This window comes from Monodon monoceros, unplaced genomic scaffold (genome assembly GCF_005190385.1).
Source record: "Monodon monoceros isolate NGI ecotype Baffin Bay Population unplaced genomic scaffold, NGI_Narwhal_1 Super_Scaffold_6, whole genome shotgun sequence".
Taxonomy (NCBI): Eukaryota; Metazoa; Chordata; class Mammalia; order Artiodactyla; family Monodontidae; genus Monodon; species Monodon monoceros.
The window spans coordinates 21,601,950-21,619,479 of NW_021703783.1; the positions used below are offsets into that span (position 1 = coordinate 21,601,950).

General features: G+C 38.0%; 2 protein-coding genes across 4 annotated transcripts in view; one reads left to right on the forward strand and one right to left on the reverse strand.

Moving 5' to 3' along the window:
- Positions 1–10,143, reverse strand: part of INTS13 (integrator complex subunit 13) — a 32,276-nt gene extending 22,133 nt beyond the window's left edge. Inside the window, exons 1-4 of one of the 2 annotated variants that reach the window (XM_029204126.1) lie at positions 9,934–10,143; positions 8,719–8,954; positions 6,253–6,327; positions 374–576 (exon numbers count right to left, since the gene is read on the reverse strand). In XM_029204126.1, the coding sequence (XP_029059959.1) occupies positions 374–576; positions 6,253–6,327; positions 8,719–8,943 (503 nt within the window). In that variant the 5' untranslated portion in view covers positions 8,944–8,954; positions 9,934–10,143. The remainder of the gene's footprint in view (positions 1–373; positions 577–6,252; positions 6,328–8,718; positions 8,955–9,933) is intronic. The other variant, XM_029204127.1, reaches the window with a different exon arrangement.
- Positions 10,144–10,646: 503 nt separating this feature from the next.
- FGFR1OP2 (FGFR1 oncogene partner 2) overlaps positions 10,647–17,530 on the forward strand; it is a 32,773-nt gene continuing 25,889 nt past the window's right edge. For both annotated transcript variants that reach the window (XM_029206540.1, XM_029206541.1), the window contains exon 1: positions 10,647–10,870. The gene's annotated coding sequence lies outside the window, so the exon portion shown is untranslated. The remainder of the gene's footprint in view (positions 10,871–17,530) is intronic.

The following is a 17,530-nucleotide window of genomic DNA, read 5'->3' on the forward strand; positions in this document are numbered from 1 at the left end:
AAACCAACTTAAATAAATAAATAGTAAGAGAAAAAATTAAACACACTATTCAGCTGTAGTATCTTGTTACAGGCACTTAAAATTACTTCAATAAGGACTGTCTGTAGTGTGCTCATTCACAATACCAAACAACCAATTGAATGAAAAACTAGTGAGGAAAAAAAGTCAAATCGACCTACGTGATAACAATCTGAACAGTTTTCAATAAGATGAACTGGATATTTTAGAACTGGATAAACACAGTTTCGATATTAGAAAGGCCACATGTGATATCCTTAAATGCTAACATGTTGCCCCTGCTTTTTTTAAATAAAAACTACAATAGGATATTAAAATTCCCTCAGTGAAAGGATTACTGTGATTAATGTCTCACCTTTTTGCATTAGTAATGCAAATTATTCGTCCTCTATTTCCAACACGTTCTGCATTCTCCATTAGTAGAGTACGAGCCTCATGTTGGTATTCGGTAATTTTACAAAGGGTTTCCACTGCTGCAACAAGACCATGCAGAATACTGCAGCATTCTGGATCTGCCCGTGGATTAGGAGGCCCAACAGCAGCTAACGCTGCCATCAGCTAAGTAAAAGGGAAAACAATCATGTTGACAAGAATAAGCACAAGTCAGACAAAGGCATCACAAGAAAATGAAACTACAGACCAATGTATCTTATAAATATGGATACAAATATCCTCAACAAAATACTAGCAAACTGAATCCAGAACATATAAAAAGAATTATATACCATGACCAAGTTGGACTTATCCCAGGAACACAAAGTTGATTTAACGTCTAAAAATTAATTAATGCAAACGATATCAATGGAATTTTAAAAAATCACATGATCATCCCCATAAATACAGAAAAAGCATTTGACAAAAATCTAAAACCCTTTCATGATAAAAAACACTCAAACTAGAAACAGAAGGGAACTTCCTCAAGCAGATATAAGGCACCTATGAAAAACCTATACATAATATCATGCTTAATAGTGAAAACTAGATGTGTTCCCTCTAAGATCAGAAACAGAGGATATCCACTCTCACCACTTCAATTCAATACTATACTAGAGCTTCTAGCCCAAGCATTAGGAAAGAAAAAGAAATAAAAGGAATTCAGATTGGAAAGGAAGAAGTAAAACTATCTCTATGTTGCAGATGACATGATCTTGTATGTAGAAAATCCTAAGGAATCCATTAGAAATTTTTTAGAAATAATAAGCAAGTTAAGCAAGGTTGCAGGATACATGATCAACAGACAAAAACCAATTGTATTGCTGTACATTTGCAAAGAACAAGCCAAAAATGAAATTAAGAAAACAATTCCATTTATAATAGCACCAAAAAGAATAAAATGCTTAGGAATAAATTTAACAAAGGAAATGCAGATTTTATACTCTGAGAACTATGAAATACTGTTGAAAGAAATTAAAGATCTAAATGAATAGAAAACATCCTATGTTCATGGACTGGAATACTTATTATTGTTAAGATGACAACATTACCCAAACTGAACTACAGATTAAACATAATCCCTGTCAGAATCCCAGCTGACTTCTTTGTATTGATAGAAATTGATAAGGTGATTCTAAAATTCATATGGAATTACAAGGGATACAGAATAGCTAAAACACTCTTAAAAAAGAACAAAGTGTGAGGACTTTGATTTATATATGCATAAAGATACGCTGGAAGGACCCATTAAAAACTAATAGTGGTGGGGATAAATAGTGATGTGCTGGTAAACCAGCTCTCCAAAGGGAAAAAAAAAACCTAATTTGTAGTGTTTGCCAATATCTATGGTTAAGTACTCCCATGATCGCTACTTTCAAGCTTTCACTGAATGTAAAGTTGATAGGAGATGCACACACTCAGCTCTTCCAAGTTGGTATAACCAGGCTCTAGCACACCACTAACTGGAACAGGGATGAATGGGAAATTTTTCAAGGCTTAGCTTTTACTTACACACACACACATATGTATACATGCAAGTATATACGTAAAATTTATTTTTAAACTACATAGGTATTACCTATTCATAAAAAGTGATCAAAAATGAAAGAAAAAATACTATATATATAGGACTATAAAAAGTCCCTGGTACATAGGAGAAAAAATAAAAAGCTTTTTAGGACAGGGGTGTTGTGGTCCTGGGAAAGCAGCAGAAAGCTTAACTTCTGGAGTCAGGTAACTATGGACTGAAATGCTGGCTCTGACTTTTAATATTGTGTGATCCTGGTTTATCTCTCCTAGCTTTTTTCCTAATCTGAAAGTGAAACTAATAATAGAACCTGTGCCACATTAGTATGATACTTTCAAACTTTAATTTACCCAACAAAAACAAGACCAAAACTCCTGAAATCTGATAAATTTTTTGTAATAAGATCCACAATGTAGAGGATAGAGTCACGTGCTGTAACAGAAAGAGTCCTGGACCCAGGTATGCAAGTCAAACTACCTCTGGCACCTGTGGGCTTCAGTTCCTTCACCTGCACAAAGAAGGAGTCAAAGCAAAAGATGTCTACAATCTTTCCAGCCCAAACATTCTTCAATCAATCTACTTCAATTGCTTCTCATGATCAGTCACAATAACTAGAGAAAGGTGTGACACAGATAACCAAAGCTAAACATTAAATGTGTTTACACAGACAAGATTATACATAATTTATACAAAATGTCAATTACTTTATATCATCTTAAACATTAGGGATTTGTTATATAGTTGCCTTCACACCTGGAGCTTCCCCTTCTGTTCATAATCTAAAAGCAATGCATGTGATATAATATGCCTTCACCTTCAGAAAGCAGAAGGAAGCAGTAATTCTCGTATCATCAGTATAGCTCCCATTATTAAATGCACACCTCTTACTGCACTGCAGAGGTGCAGTAACGAAAATCTATTCAAATTTGTACTTATTTTTATTTATACACAACTAGAGAAGCTTCAGTCTTCTTTCACAGTACCTCTTGAAAGAACAAAGCAGAATACATGCTATTTCAAAAAGATAGTACAGGGGGAATGTACGGAATCCTTAATATTTTTTCAAGCAATGAAAGAATAAAGAACATTTTGGAGTGATATAAATGCAAAGCCAAGCCAATAAAAGTCCCCCTTCAGTGAGTTACCTCAAAAGAAAAAAAGGTTAGATATGTTTACATATTATAATATTAATCACAACATTTTAAGACCAAACATCGTAAGAAGCACATTTTCATTAAAACACATTTGCATGGCATTATTTCCACTAAAGGGCATCCATTAACAGAAAAATTTTAACATGAGATAGTTCAAATAATGTATTCAAATATTTCACTAATGCCTGTCTCTCATGTTCATATTCATCAGTGAAGGACCTAATAGACTGAAGTCTTCTATCCACCTAAAGGACAGAAAAGAACGTAATCTACCACGAATTCAATAGCTTTAGACACATGTTTAAAAAGCATAAACTTGATGAATTGAGCATGGGTCTATTTCTGCTCCCTCAAACTCCACTAAAACTGTAGTAAAGGAATTTAATTTAAAAAAGCAAACACCAGGGCTTCCCTGGTGGCGCTGTGGTTGAGAGTCCGCCTGCCGATGCGGGGGACACGGGTTCGTGCCCCAGTCTGGGAAGATCCCACATGCCGCGGAGCGGCTGGGCCCGTGAGCCATGGCTGCTGAGCCTGCGCGTCCGGAGCCTGTGCTCCGCAACGGGAGAGGCCACCAACAGTGAGAGGCCCGTGTACCGCATTAAAAAAAGAAACACCAAAGGGGGTAAAAAAAAAACAAACCCCATAAACCCACAAAGATGAAGAGAATGGAGGAGGAGACAAGAGAACAATCAAGAGATGTCAGCAAGAATATATGAAAATGGATGGAGGAATGGTAATGGACTTAGCAAGACTGAACAAACTGAAATCTAAGCGCCTACAGAGGGAAAAGGCAAGATGATATGCCTTTCAGAATCCAGGAGAAGTTCAGGAACTGGAGGCATCAAGTACCACATAAAGCAAGGATGAGGCAAGATACTGAAAACTGAATGACTTGAAGCCAGTATAAGGAACAACTTGACTCCCGATCTTACTCACATCCTACCCATGCAAGTGACTCTCTCTTCCTGACCCCCCCAGATACAGAATCACAGTACTTAGAGGAAATGAACCAGAGAGGTACCAAGCATGGATACCACAAAGCACAGCGGAGTGTCAGGGGAAGACACTAGACCAATGCTGCCCAAAAGAACTTTCTCTGATGATGGAAAAGGTCTATAACTGTGCTGTACAGTAGCCACTATCCACATGTGGCCTACTGAGCGTTTGAAACATGGCTAGTGCTACAGAGAAACTGGATTTTTTATTGCATTTAATTTTAATTAATTTAAATTTAAATAGTAGCTATTTGATAGCTAATAGTAGCTACATATGGCTAGTAGCTACTATATTGGACAGCACAGTACTAGACCAAAAACAGAAAGACTGAGTGAAAGTTCACCTACTGGATGGTAGAACCTACCCTCTCCCCTGGCTCCCAGAAGGCTGACAACCAAGTTTATAGCATGCAGGTGGAAGAGTGGAAGATCTTCTCTGGAGAACCTGAGAAGTCTCGGAGGGACAATCTGTCTATTCTGACATCTGGAGGCCTCCCAGGGAAAACAACTAGATTACATAAATCACGATGAAGGCCAGTCAGCAATACCTACTCATGCAGATCTTCTAACCTAAATAAGGTTGCATAGCTAAATATCAGTAGGCATTTAAGAAAAGCCTCAACATGAAAAGAACACTGAAAACACAAGGAGATCAAAAGAAAACTTCAAATAAACTAATACCTTTGGATTAAAAAATTACACCCATAAAACAAGAAAAGGATACGACAAAAATGGACGTAATTAGAGCGTAAGTAAAAGTTCTTGGAAATTAAAAATAAGATCAAATAAAGAGTTCCATATAAGGATTAAAAGGAAATAGGTAAAAGGCCCAGAAGGAACAACAATGGGAGGATCAGTGAGAAAAAGAATAAGGAATTTAATCCAGGAGGTCCAACATCCCATTCATAGGGATTCCAGAAAAACACAGAACACAAAGACAAGAACATTATCAAAGAAACAACAGGGGAAATTTTCCTGAAGAATATAAAGCCTAGCACAATGAATGAGAAAGGACCAACATCAAGGCCAATCATTGAGAAATTTCAGAACATAAAGGGGGAAAGAAAAGATTCTAAAAGGTTTCAGAGAGAAATTATGAAGAAAAATGATACTGCACTTCACAGTAACACTGGGAGTTATAAAACAGTGGGGTAAGGCCCTCAGAATTTTGAGGAGAAAATTATTTCCAATCTGACATTTTTATACCTCAAGTATCAATAAACTGTAAGGTAAGTTACAAGAATTCTGGAAGTTATATTTTACCAAAACAAGAGATTACACACACACACAAAAAGCAAGGAGGATGACAGCAGTGTACCAGGCGTAGAAAGCAACCAGTTCAAAGTGCAGCCCAAGACTGCATTCCAAGAAGTTTTTCAAGGGGGGAAAAAAAATCAAACTACTAAAATTCTAATACATTAATGATAAGTATATTGAGAAGTTTCACAGACACATGAGGAAAAGCAGCAATAGATTCTCAGAAAACCAAGCATATTAAAGGGGAAAAAAAGGAAATGATAAATTCCAGGAACACCAAAAAGTTGTACAACAAAGGAAATAACACAGAAGTCAAATCATTGTGCTGTAGACCTTAAACTTATACAGTGCTGTATGTCAACTATATGTCAATAAAACCTTAATAAAACACAAAACAAAGGAAATAATCGCATATGCCACTTGGCTTAGCAGTGGATAACACTTTAGGTAGACATTATAACGTAAACATGAAATTTTGAATTAACCAAAACTTCTGATATAATATTGAGAAAATCAGGGAAGGGAAGAAGGCAGTGAGAGTGGCATGGGTGAGAGGAAGTATAAAAGGTAAATCCTCATCGACAGTAATGATAAATGAGGTTTAAATTGAGAACTCTGTAAATAGCAGTAAAAACATCTTATTTAGAAATATGAAGTAAATACTAGATGAGCTAAAGAGTTGAAAGCTTGCTTCTAGAAAGTGGGGAAAGACTGGAAGACAGACAGCTGGTTTTCTTTTAGTATTAGTTGGTGTTTTAAAACTATGTGCAAATACTATACCTATTTAAAAAATTAATTATATTTTAAGAAAGTATTATCAGGTCCAGATAATTTTCAAAAATGGCCACAGCTCAAAATCTAAGCATACCTCCTGCAAATTTTGGTCTTCTTGAGTCCAAGAATTTAAAACATGTGCTCCAGAGTCACTCACAATGAAATTCACCTAATAGAGTTCAAAGAAATAATTAGTATTCAACTCCAAGTCTTCTCAATCACATCATATTTAAAACATTTATTTTATTATAAATACCTTTTAATATATTATATATAACATAAACATAAATAGAGAGTGCAGTCTCTAGCTCTGGTTTGCTGATTGATTCATTCACTCATTTTATAGTTACCGAATGCCTAGTACAGGCCAGGTGCTATTCTCAGCACTAGGGATATGGGAATACAGTGATGAATACAACAGTTCTGTTGCTCACAATGTGAGGAAAGCCGGGGTTCCGGGGTGTGGTAAGACAGAGGGTAGTGCAGGAAGAATACAAACAAAAATAAATGAACAACATAATTTCAGAGAGTGATAAATGCTATGAAACAGAAGTTGTTTAGCTTCTTTAGGTTGGGTGATCAGAGAAGGGCTCTCTACAGAAGTGGCAATTGAGGGAAATCCAAAATGACCAAAAGAAACCAGCCAGGGAAAGAGCTGGAGGTAGAGAATTCCAGGTACAGCAAACAGCAAATGCAAAGACCTCTAGGTGCACACCCTCAAAAGGGTGAAGGTCAGAGAGGTAGGAGATAAGGTCAGAAAAACAAGCAGTGGCCATATAACCTAGAGCATTGAAAGCTAAAAGAATGGATTTGCACTTTATTCTAAATTTTAAAGTAAAGGGACTTCCCTGGTGGCGCAGTGGTTAAGAATCCGCCTGCCAGTGCAGGAGACAAGGGTTCGATCCCTGGTCCGCAAAGACCCCACATGCTGCGGAGCAACTGAGCCCGTGTGCCACAACTACTGAGCCTTTGTGCCACAACTACTGAAGCCCGCGTGCCTAGAGCCCATGCTTCACAACAAGAGAAGCCACCGCAATGAGAAGCTCGCACACGGCAACGAAGAGTAGCCCCTGCTTGCCACAACTAGAGAAAGCCCGTGCACAGCAAAGACCCAACACAGCCATAAATAAATAAATAAATAAATAAATAAAAAGCATCCTAATTCTTCCACTGTATCTGTCAAATTTCTTTAAAAAAATTTTTAAAGTAAAATGCAAACAAAATATATCAGGTAAGATGGTAACAGTAAGGATACATTAGAAAATATATCAAATGAGGGTTATGTTCCCTTTTGGGAGGAGGGTGAGATTACTTCTTTCCCCTGGACTATATTATCTAATTCATGATCTTTTTTCTTATTATCCATGTAATACTCATTTTGCCTCCCCAGTAAGTTTGATAAGCAGCCTTTTCTCCTAAGACTTACCTGACAGGAACATATTTTACTGGCCACTTTACCCACATTACCTCATTGAAATCTTACAACAATCATAGTTATGCTTACATGGGAAGAAACTGAGGCTTGGAGAAATGAAGCAAAATGATCAAGGTCACATTGCTGGTAGCTTAATGATGCCAGGACCTGAACTGAAACCTGTGTGCTAAATCACTACATTATGCTTCCTCTCATATATACTTTTTTTCCTTACATGATACACAATTTACAGAGGGACTAAAACAATTTATATTTTAATTTGGAACATATCTGAATGTATAATATATATTAGCCTCTCTGTGTTCAGCCTTACTGTTACTGTTGTGCCTGTGCCGGTCTATGAACAGGCTAGGTCCCAACCTATGCTGCTCCAACTGAGACAGAAAGCAAAGCATCCACTTGTGGCTTAACCAAATGACTTTCCCAAAATAAAACAGTTGGGATTCTGAAAACTGAAGATAATTTTCACACTTGGAGTTTCTATCAATCTTCAATTTCTCTTCTTACTGATAAAAACAATTTCCCCTTAGCATTCTTAAGAGCATTCTTTACAATACGGCCAAATCCTGCAGCAATTTAGGACACTTTCACTAAAATTGTAAGCAGCCAAGTTCAAATTCTGGTTCTTCCTCTAACTAGCTACATGACTCAGGGCAAATTGCTTCTCTCTACCTCAGTTTCTGCGTCTCCAACAAGGCAGTAATAAACAAGGCTGATATTCAGATGGAACATACCAACACATTCTGACAAAGTGCTTTCAGCCAACATCCCTTCTGCTTGGGCTGACAACAGTTCTCAGTGGTCAGCGTCTGTTCCATTCTGGTTTTATACACTTTGAATACTGTCCCAGTAATTACAGTAGCTACCTCATAGGACTGCTGTTAAGACTTAAAGGAGTTAATATGAAGCACACGTTAAGTGCTCCATAATTGTTAGCTGTTATTATTGTTGTTGGCCCCAATTAAATACATATATTAACCCCAAAGGGGAGTTCTATATACTACACTTTTAAAGTAGTAAATAAACAGTTGTAAGTCAAATCTAAAGCAAAGTCATACATAAAAAGTGTAAAAAGCAGTCAAGTACATCCCCCAAATCATGATTTTACTTGTACTTCACACTCACCAGCTTTTTGAAAGGAAATATATCATACATTATTCTACAATATTCCATGGAAGATTCTACTGAGCAAGTCCACAATGATTTAGATATAGGGGCCAAAGGGATGATTCCTTGGGTCCTATTCTTCACCAGCATATCAAACTCGACATGCTGTCTGCATGATTCTGCCATGTAAGGGCAGTGATCCACAACAAATACTGTTTTATGAGATTCAGAAAAAATCTTCATTTTGTTTTAACCTGTAAGGGATAAAATATATTAGCCAAACACCTTATACATAACATTTAATATCTTAAATTATTGCTAACGAATGCGTCTTTTCCTCAAGATTTGATAGGGAACATGAATAATCAGTAGTCAAACAAATTTATCGAACAAAGGACAAGATTTAACGAGGTCATGACCAGAAAGTAACAATTCAAGGGATGAGCTACACCATATTCACCTGTCATTCTACCAGACACAGGCAGATTACAATACATGCAGATATTTTTTGCTTTTGGAATGAACTTAAATTTGCCAGAAGAAAACATTTTTACAAATAATCGTATTGGTTTCCCTTACATAATACCAAACAAAATAAACGACAAACACCCTTCAAACACACTTTTGATGATCCTTGCTAATTGACATCAATCAAATATAAACCCCTAAAGTAATATAAGTCAGCATTTGGGGGCTTCCCTCCAAAAAAATCTCAAGACTTCTGAAAAAGGGTGAGGATTGGGGAGAAAGAATGAACTGGAAAGAGTGACAACAAAAGGTAAGCTCAAAACATAACAAACGTCTCCTAAGATAACTGCATATCTGGTCTTCGCATTAGGATAAGGACCTCAAATTCACACTCTCCACCTTAGCTTCTGAAACACCACGGTAATTCATCATGTAGAACAGAAAAACTTAGGTGCTACCATCACATGGTGGGAAGGAGGAACTTTTGAAACTTTTTCTTGTAAGAACTCCCTTGCTTCGCTAATAAAATCTTATACTGAATAGACAATCCACCTTCGAAAAGCACAGGGTAAACACAGAAGTGTTCATTAAAACGAACCGACTTTTTACAATCCAGCTATTTTCTTCTCCTGCTTTCCAATGCATTTCCCCTTCATGCAAAACTCTTCTTTGAGAAACCTAGACACACTCTGCTGGAAACTGGGGTGGGGGGGGGGAGTACAAGGTGAGTGGATAAGGAAGACCTCAGGATCGAGGTTCGCTTACTTTCGTGCCTGGTCCTGCAGTGAAAACGAACAGAGGCTATGCACCACAGCCTCTCTGGAAAAGGCTGCTGGCTGGGTGGGGAGGGTCAGCGCTCAGTCAGGAGTGTCTGGTACCAAAGACAGGGGACTATGCTTTCCCCGCTCATCTCCTAACACACCGGTCCTTCTCAGGCTTCCTAAATGCAGGAGCGCGCGCCTGCGCGTGAACACAAACACTCACACACTCGGACTGGCGCGTGCGCAAAGCACTCTTCTGCAGCCCCGCCAAACTGCCCTTCCCCCTCTGCGGGCCAGACGCCCAGGTCTCTAACAGGAAGAGGGCGGAGCCAAGAAAAAAAATGCCTCCGACCCTCAAGATTTTCTACCCCCTAATTTTCCAGTCACCCATTGGGAAAATTGATCCGGGCGACCTGAGAGCCTCCCCAACAGCGAAGTACCAACCACAGCACCGGCTAACGGTGCTACGGTCCCCTAAGCGCAAGGCCCGCCCACCAGATCTCCCCTTCTCAGTCTCTCCACCCAGGCCCGTTTCCCCTAGCAAAATTCGCGAGACTTTGCGAGAGGCCGAGAGAAAGCTTGAGCGTGGATTAGTGGGGAGGCCCGCCCCTACCTCTCGCGCATGTCAGCTAGAGGCCTCAAAAAAAATCGCTGGGCTCTGCCCCCACGGTTACGCGAGGAAGGAAATCTCGCGAGGTTGAAGCGCTCTGAGAGCGCTGGTCGGAGGCGGTGAACGGAGGTTTTCCGTTGGCAAGTGATGGGGCTGAGCCTCTCTGATTCCCCCAGGCCGCCCCTGCACTGCCTCTGCTTGGTTCTGCGTCTGCTCGCTGAAGAAGCTGAACAGGCAAGAGGAGTCTCTTTCCCTGGGTGCATAGGTCCCCGCTGGCCGAGGCTTGAGTCCTAACCGCCACAGCTGACGGCTGCGAGGGATTGAGACCAGAGTAAGTGGAATCAATCCAGGGACCAGAGCGGGCATAGGGAGTCGGAAGCTTCCTTCCCCGATGGTGCTTTGCACCACCTCTTGAACTACCGGCTGCCAGTTACTGGGCGCGGTACTTCCTCTCCTTGTTCAGCTCTGAGCACCTCTTTCCGGAACTGAGGTGCGGAAAGTTCGATCAAAAGCCTTGGCCCTAACCCTATGGACACACCTTCCCTCTCTGTTTCCTGCCTAACCCACCTGGGAGCTCACCGTTTGTGGGGCGGGGTTGGGGGGTGGTTGGCAGGGATGCAAAAAGGGGTCCTTTTCAGTTTTCAATTTACCTCTTTGCATATGACATGGAGAACCATTCCCTCTTTCTTGAAACTGCCCTCCAAGAAATATTACTCTTTTCCTGGTACTCTTCACGGATAACCATACTGTCTGGAAACTGCCCTCTGAAGAATCCTACTCTTTTCTTGGTTTTCTTCCTGCCTTTTTTATGTATCCCATCTCAGATAATGGTACCGGTGTCCATCCTGCTGTCCAAACTAGGAACCTAAGGCTCATCCTTGACTGTGTATTTCCACTTACACTACACGATGCTATTTCTTTTTCTTTCACCAGATGATTTCTCCACCATCATCCTTCCCTAGAGTTACCATTCTGAAATACAAATCTGTTCATATCAATACTTTCTTTAAGCTTTTTGAATAACCGTATTGCTGACAGAATTAAGTCCTAATTGTTAAGCATATCACTTAGGACCTTATACTGTCTGTTCCAATACATTCCATTCTACCTTTTCTGTCTTATTTTGCCTCTCCTCCAAATACTTCAATACCCAGTCATGCCAGACTGCTGGATGTTTCTCCAAACATGCAAGCACCTTCACAACTCTGTGCCTTTGTATGTGTTGTACCACCTGTCTTGAATGCTTACTCTTCCTTTTTTATTTAAACCAACTTTCAAGATCCAATTCATAGACCATTGTCTTCTCAGGCTCCCACAGATGATATTGATAGTACCACCACAGTGTTCCCAAAGCACTTGAGACGGTACTTCTGCAGTATTTCTTAGGTTGTATAACATTATTTGTTCCAGTATCTGTCTCTTGCACTAATTTGAGCTTGAGCCTGGGATCCCGTCTTATTCATCTTTGTAACAAAAGTTAGACCAATGCTTGGCACATAGCAGGTGTTATAGCTCTGAAGATTCACCATAGGAGTAGGAATCCTTAGCATCCTTAAAAGTGTAGAATTTTAGAGCCAGAGGAACCTTGTATATTAGCTTAAAGAACCCTGGCCTGTTTTGAATATGAGGAACCCTGTACCAACCAATACACAAGTAATTGTACTTTTAGTATCTGTTAGTTGAGGTTGTGCATAGTGGCAAAAAGACTGTTATGCTTTTAAATGCTTTTGTATTTTATTATTACTAGTCTCTATTAAAAATAGTGGGCTATTTATGTGAGAGAAATATTTAGACTACAGACCATGCTTGGTATATGTACATCCATGCAGCCCTTCCAATGATTCCTTGCCCATAGGTTAGAAATAACTGGTTTAGATTAAGTTAGGTCCTTCTTGAATTGTCATACCTGTTTGAACATACAGGTGTATGCAACTTATATTTAGCCACAATTCCAAGGTAACGTATAATTAAAAAAAGAAATTCTCCTGTGTCCTTACTTTCAGATTGTTTCTTATAACTTTAAAAATTCATTTTCTTCATAAAGCACCTTCATAAAACTCCAAACGTGTTCATTCCATCATTTTCAAGGACAGTGAAAATTTTTTGTCCTTTCAGATACAGTGCTATGTCTGTATAAGATGCTTTTAAAAAATATGTAATTTATAATTTACATGTTTTCTTTCTTGATCTCTTTATAAGTTTCTAAGAAAGCCATAACTAGGACTTTTTATATTTCCATATGTGTCAGTTAATATTGTCTACTAATTAACTTTAGAGGCACCTGCCTGAACAATAAAAATTTTTAAACTAGATTGTTGACATTGATAGACACATCTGTGTTATGTCAGTGGTCACAGTATTTCTGTGTAGTTTCAGCTATAGGGTAATGGATTTGTGGATAAAGGGGAAAGAAGACTGGTTTGAATTTCTTTAAATTCTTCTTAACCAAAATCTAAAACTAACAGCTGGCAGTTTCTGTCTTGGGTGGGTGGTGGTTTCTCTTTTATCGGCAGCACAATGTTCTGAACCCTCTGCCAGGAGTCTGACTGCGAATGTCTTTGGGCGGTAAAGTGGGTGAGAATGTGGCTAATGTGGAGGGCGGGGAACTGCTTTAAAAAATTTTACCTGTAATATGAACCTACCTACAGAAGATAATGTAAGTAAGTACACTAGTTAAGTGTGACTAGTTAAGACATGCTCTCTAAAAAATAGATAAAATTGAGAATATCTTTTTTTTTTTTTTTTTAACTGGAGTCTTTTAAATTTAAAACTTGTTAGAGAATGTGGAAAACGATCTTCCTCCCACTCCAGTTACCAGCCAAACAGTGCAGGGGGAAAAGCACAATGGTTTTCAAAAAAGGTGGCAAAGTAAAGGCATATTATAAAATATTTTAAACTTTTCTGTGGTTTTACATACAGGAAATGAACATGCAGATTCATAGAAACTTTGTGTCACTGTTTTTCTGAAATGCTAATAAAGGTATGCTTTTAATTACCTGCTATTTATAATTCCTTTCCCTGAACAGGTATGTTTTTATAGTTAAAAAAGAAATTTCAAATGTAGTTCATTTTGATAGTAGTATTTCATTATGCAATGTAGAGAATGTTTTTTAAAGTGGATGTTAATTCTAGTTTCAGAAAGTCTAATTGGTCTCCTTAAAAAACAAAATTCAACTGAGTAAACTTTAAAAATCTTATTGGCTTTGTTCAACGACTCATGAATCAGGCTGCATCCCATCTAGCAGAAAGGAGTTCCAAGGAGCTGTACAAAATGAAAGACTTTTATAGGAGAAGGGACAAGGAAGTTATACTAACAAAAAGCAGATTGGTTGGGACAAGATCACTTTCCTTTAGGGGACGGCAGGGGTCTGTCAGACAAATTACCTCACAGTGATTCCTGATCGACAGATTTAAGGTTCCATTTCTGGAAGAGGCCAAAACTGTAAGTTAAGTCTTGGTTTGGTGATGTGGGGCTTAGCATAAGTGACATGGCATTTAGGGGCCTGTTTTCTTGTTTTTAACAGTCTTATAATTAACTGTGATGGCTGGTTAAAATAGGTACTAGGCTTTTATTGGTTATGCAGAAAAATATTAAATATTTGTTATTTTTTCATCTTCATTTACACTTCCATTTATTTTCTATTGCTGGTTTGAAATGCAATTTATATAATACTTTGGAAGTCTCATCGGTCGAGTAGGGTCAAGGAGTTTGCTTTGTTTTTCCACCCAGGAGACCAGGATAGTCTATATAGGTAAAAGCAAACAGGGCCCTGGAGAGCCATCTTGGCTCATGAATATCCACTAGACTGGGGGTCAGAAGTTCTATTTCTGGTACTAGCTTGGCTCCTTCCTTGCTACATGGTGCTGTCAGTCAGCTCCTTACCTTTGAAATCCTGAGTCTGTTTCCTCATTGGTAAAATGGAAAAAACAGTTATCCCAATGAGCAAGATTCAGTATAAGGCTGTATTACTTAGGCTCAGAAAGCTACCAACAGTTGGAATTAATTAAAATTATTACCTAGCAGTTTGATTTTACTCTGGAGTCCTCTAGAGGTCCATTTAGATTGAATTAGGTTGGAGAAAAGGCTAACACACTTTTGAAGAAGGAAAAGATGACTTGCCATATCAGATAGCAAGAGTTATTTTACAACTGTAACAGTTGAGGCAGCGTATTGATGTAAAGATAGATACAGAGGTAGAATAGAGAGCTCAGAAACATACCCATACATTTATTGAAAAAACATACAACAGGTGTGGCATTACAATTCAGTGGGGGAAGAACGTACTATCCAATAAATGGGAACTGGCGCAACTAGTTGTCCACGTGAGAAAAGGAAAATATAATTAGATATCTTCCTTATACCACGCATGCAAATAAACAGCAGATGAATTAAAGACAAAGGCAGAACCTTGGGGACAGATAATTTTTTTTTTAAGTTTTAAAATTAACGTATTATGCCCTTTTTTGCAATATAGTTCTATTCATTTTAACATGTGTACAGATTCCACCGCAATCAGGATACAGAACTATCCATTATTTCAGAATACTCTTTTGTGCCACACCCTTCTCCCCCACCCCTGTGCCCACTCCCACTCCCAGCTCCTGACAACCACTGATCTCTTATGTACCCTCTTATCTACCGCTGTGGTTTTGTCCTTTGGGCGGTGCCAGGTAAATGGAAGCAGTATGTAACCTTTGAGATTGTCTTCTTTCACTCAGTCAGCATAATATTTTTGAGATTCACCTATGTTGTTGCCTTATCAGTGCTTCATTCAATATTATTGCTGAGTAGTATTTCATTGTATGGATGGTATGTACTGCAGTTTATCCACTCATTTCTCTACAGTAAATACCCAGAATTGGTATTCCTGGGTCATATGGTAGAATACATTTAACTTTTCAGAAACTGCTAAACCATTTTCCAAAATAACCGTGTTATTTTGCATTCTCACCAGCACTGTGTGAGAGTTCTGTGCCAGCACCTGGTATGTCAATACTTTCTATTTTATCCATTTTAATAGGGGTGTAGTGGAGCTCATCATGGATTTAATTGCTTTTCTTTAATGGCTAATGATGTTGAATATGTTTTCATGTGCTTTTTTTGCCATCCATATATTTTTTTGGTTAAGTGTTAAAGTCTTTTGCTCATTTTAAAAAATTAGATTATTACCTTATTGTTAGTTTTGAGAGGTTTTTATGTATTCTGAATACAAGTCCTGTGTCAGATATGTGATTTGTATCTTCTCCTAGTCTATAGCTTGTCTTTTCAGACTGTCTTAACAGTGTTTCCCAGAGCAAAAGTTTCTAATTTTGATGACGTCCAGTTTATTGAATTTTCCTTTTTTGAATCAAGCTTTTGGTATCATGTCTAAAAAGTGTTTGCTTAACCCCAGGTCACAAAGATTTTCTCCCGTTTTTTCTTCTAGAAGCGTTACCATTTTTCATTTTACATTTAGATCTGTGGTCCATTTGGAGTTAATTTTTGTGAAAATTGTAAGAATTACTTCAGGGTTAACATGTTGGCATGCAGATGTCCAGTCTCCCAGCACCATTTGCTGAAAAGACTATCCTTTCTCCTTTGACTTGCCTTTGCACCTTCTTCAAAAATCAGTTGGTCGTGTTTCTGTGGGCTTATTTCTGGACTCTGTTCTGTTTTATCTGACTGGCTCTGCCAATACCATGCCATCTTAACTGCTATAGCTTTATAGTAAGTCTTAAAATTTAGAAGTGTGATTTCTCCAATTTTGTTTTCAAAATTATTTTGACTATTTGGTTGAATTTGCCATTGAAACCACTTGAGTCTAGAGATTTTTGGCAGAAGATTTTTAACTACGAATGTTTTTAATAGTTGTAGGACTATAGAATAGTTACAGGTATTTAATAGTTATAGCTATAATAATTATTACTAATAGTTGCATCTTGTATGACTTTATGTAGTTTGTGGTTTTTGAAGAATTTGTCCATTTCATCCAATTCATGTGTATGAAATTTATTATTGTATTCACTTATCCTATTAATGAATTAGGAGTCTGCAGTGATATCCCTTCTTTCATTCCTGACATTGGTAATTTATGTCTTCTCTCTTTTTTTTCTTGGTCAGTTACGCTAGAGGTTTATCAACTTTTTTTTGCTTTTTCAAAGAACTAGTTTTTGGTTTCATTGTTTTTTTTTCTGTTGTTTTCCTGTTTTCAATTTCATTAATTTCTGCTCTTGTATTATTTCCTTCTTTCTGTTTAGTTTGTGTTTATTTTGATTTTCTTTTCCTTATTTCATAAGGTTGAGGCTTAGATAATTGATTTGATATCTTTCTAGTTTTCTTATATAAGCATTTAGTGTATGAATTTCCTGCTTTACATGCATGCCAAAATTTTGATATCTTGTATTTAGATCAAAATATTTTCTAGGGCTTCCCTGGTGGCGCAGTGGTTGAGAGTCCGCCTGCCGATGCAGGGGACACGGGTTCGTGCCCTGGTCCGGGAAGATCCCACATGCCGCGGAGCGGCTGGGCCCGTGAGCCATGGCCGCTGAGCCTGCGCGTCCGGAGCCTGTGCTCCGCAACGGGAGAGGCCACAACAGTGAGAGGCCCACGTACCGCAAAAAAATTTAAAAAAATTTTTTTCTAATTTCCAAAAAGACTTTCTTTTTGTCTCATGGATTACTTATGTGTGTTGTTTAATTTCCAAATATTTAGAGATTTTCTTGTTGTCTCTTTGTTATTTATTTTAGTTTAATTCCATTATGTTCAGAGAACATAATTTGTATGACTGCAGTTCTTTTAAATTTGTTAAGGTTTGTTTTTTGATCCAGGATATACTCTATCCTAGTGAATGTCCCATGTGTACTTAAAAATAATGTGTATTCTTCTGTTGTTGGTTATAGTGTTTTATAAATTATCAATTCAGTCTACTTAGTTGATGGAGTTTGTTCATTTCTTCTATATCGTTGCTGATTTTCTGTGTACTAGTTCCATCAGTTACTGAGAAAAAAGTGT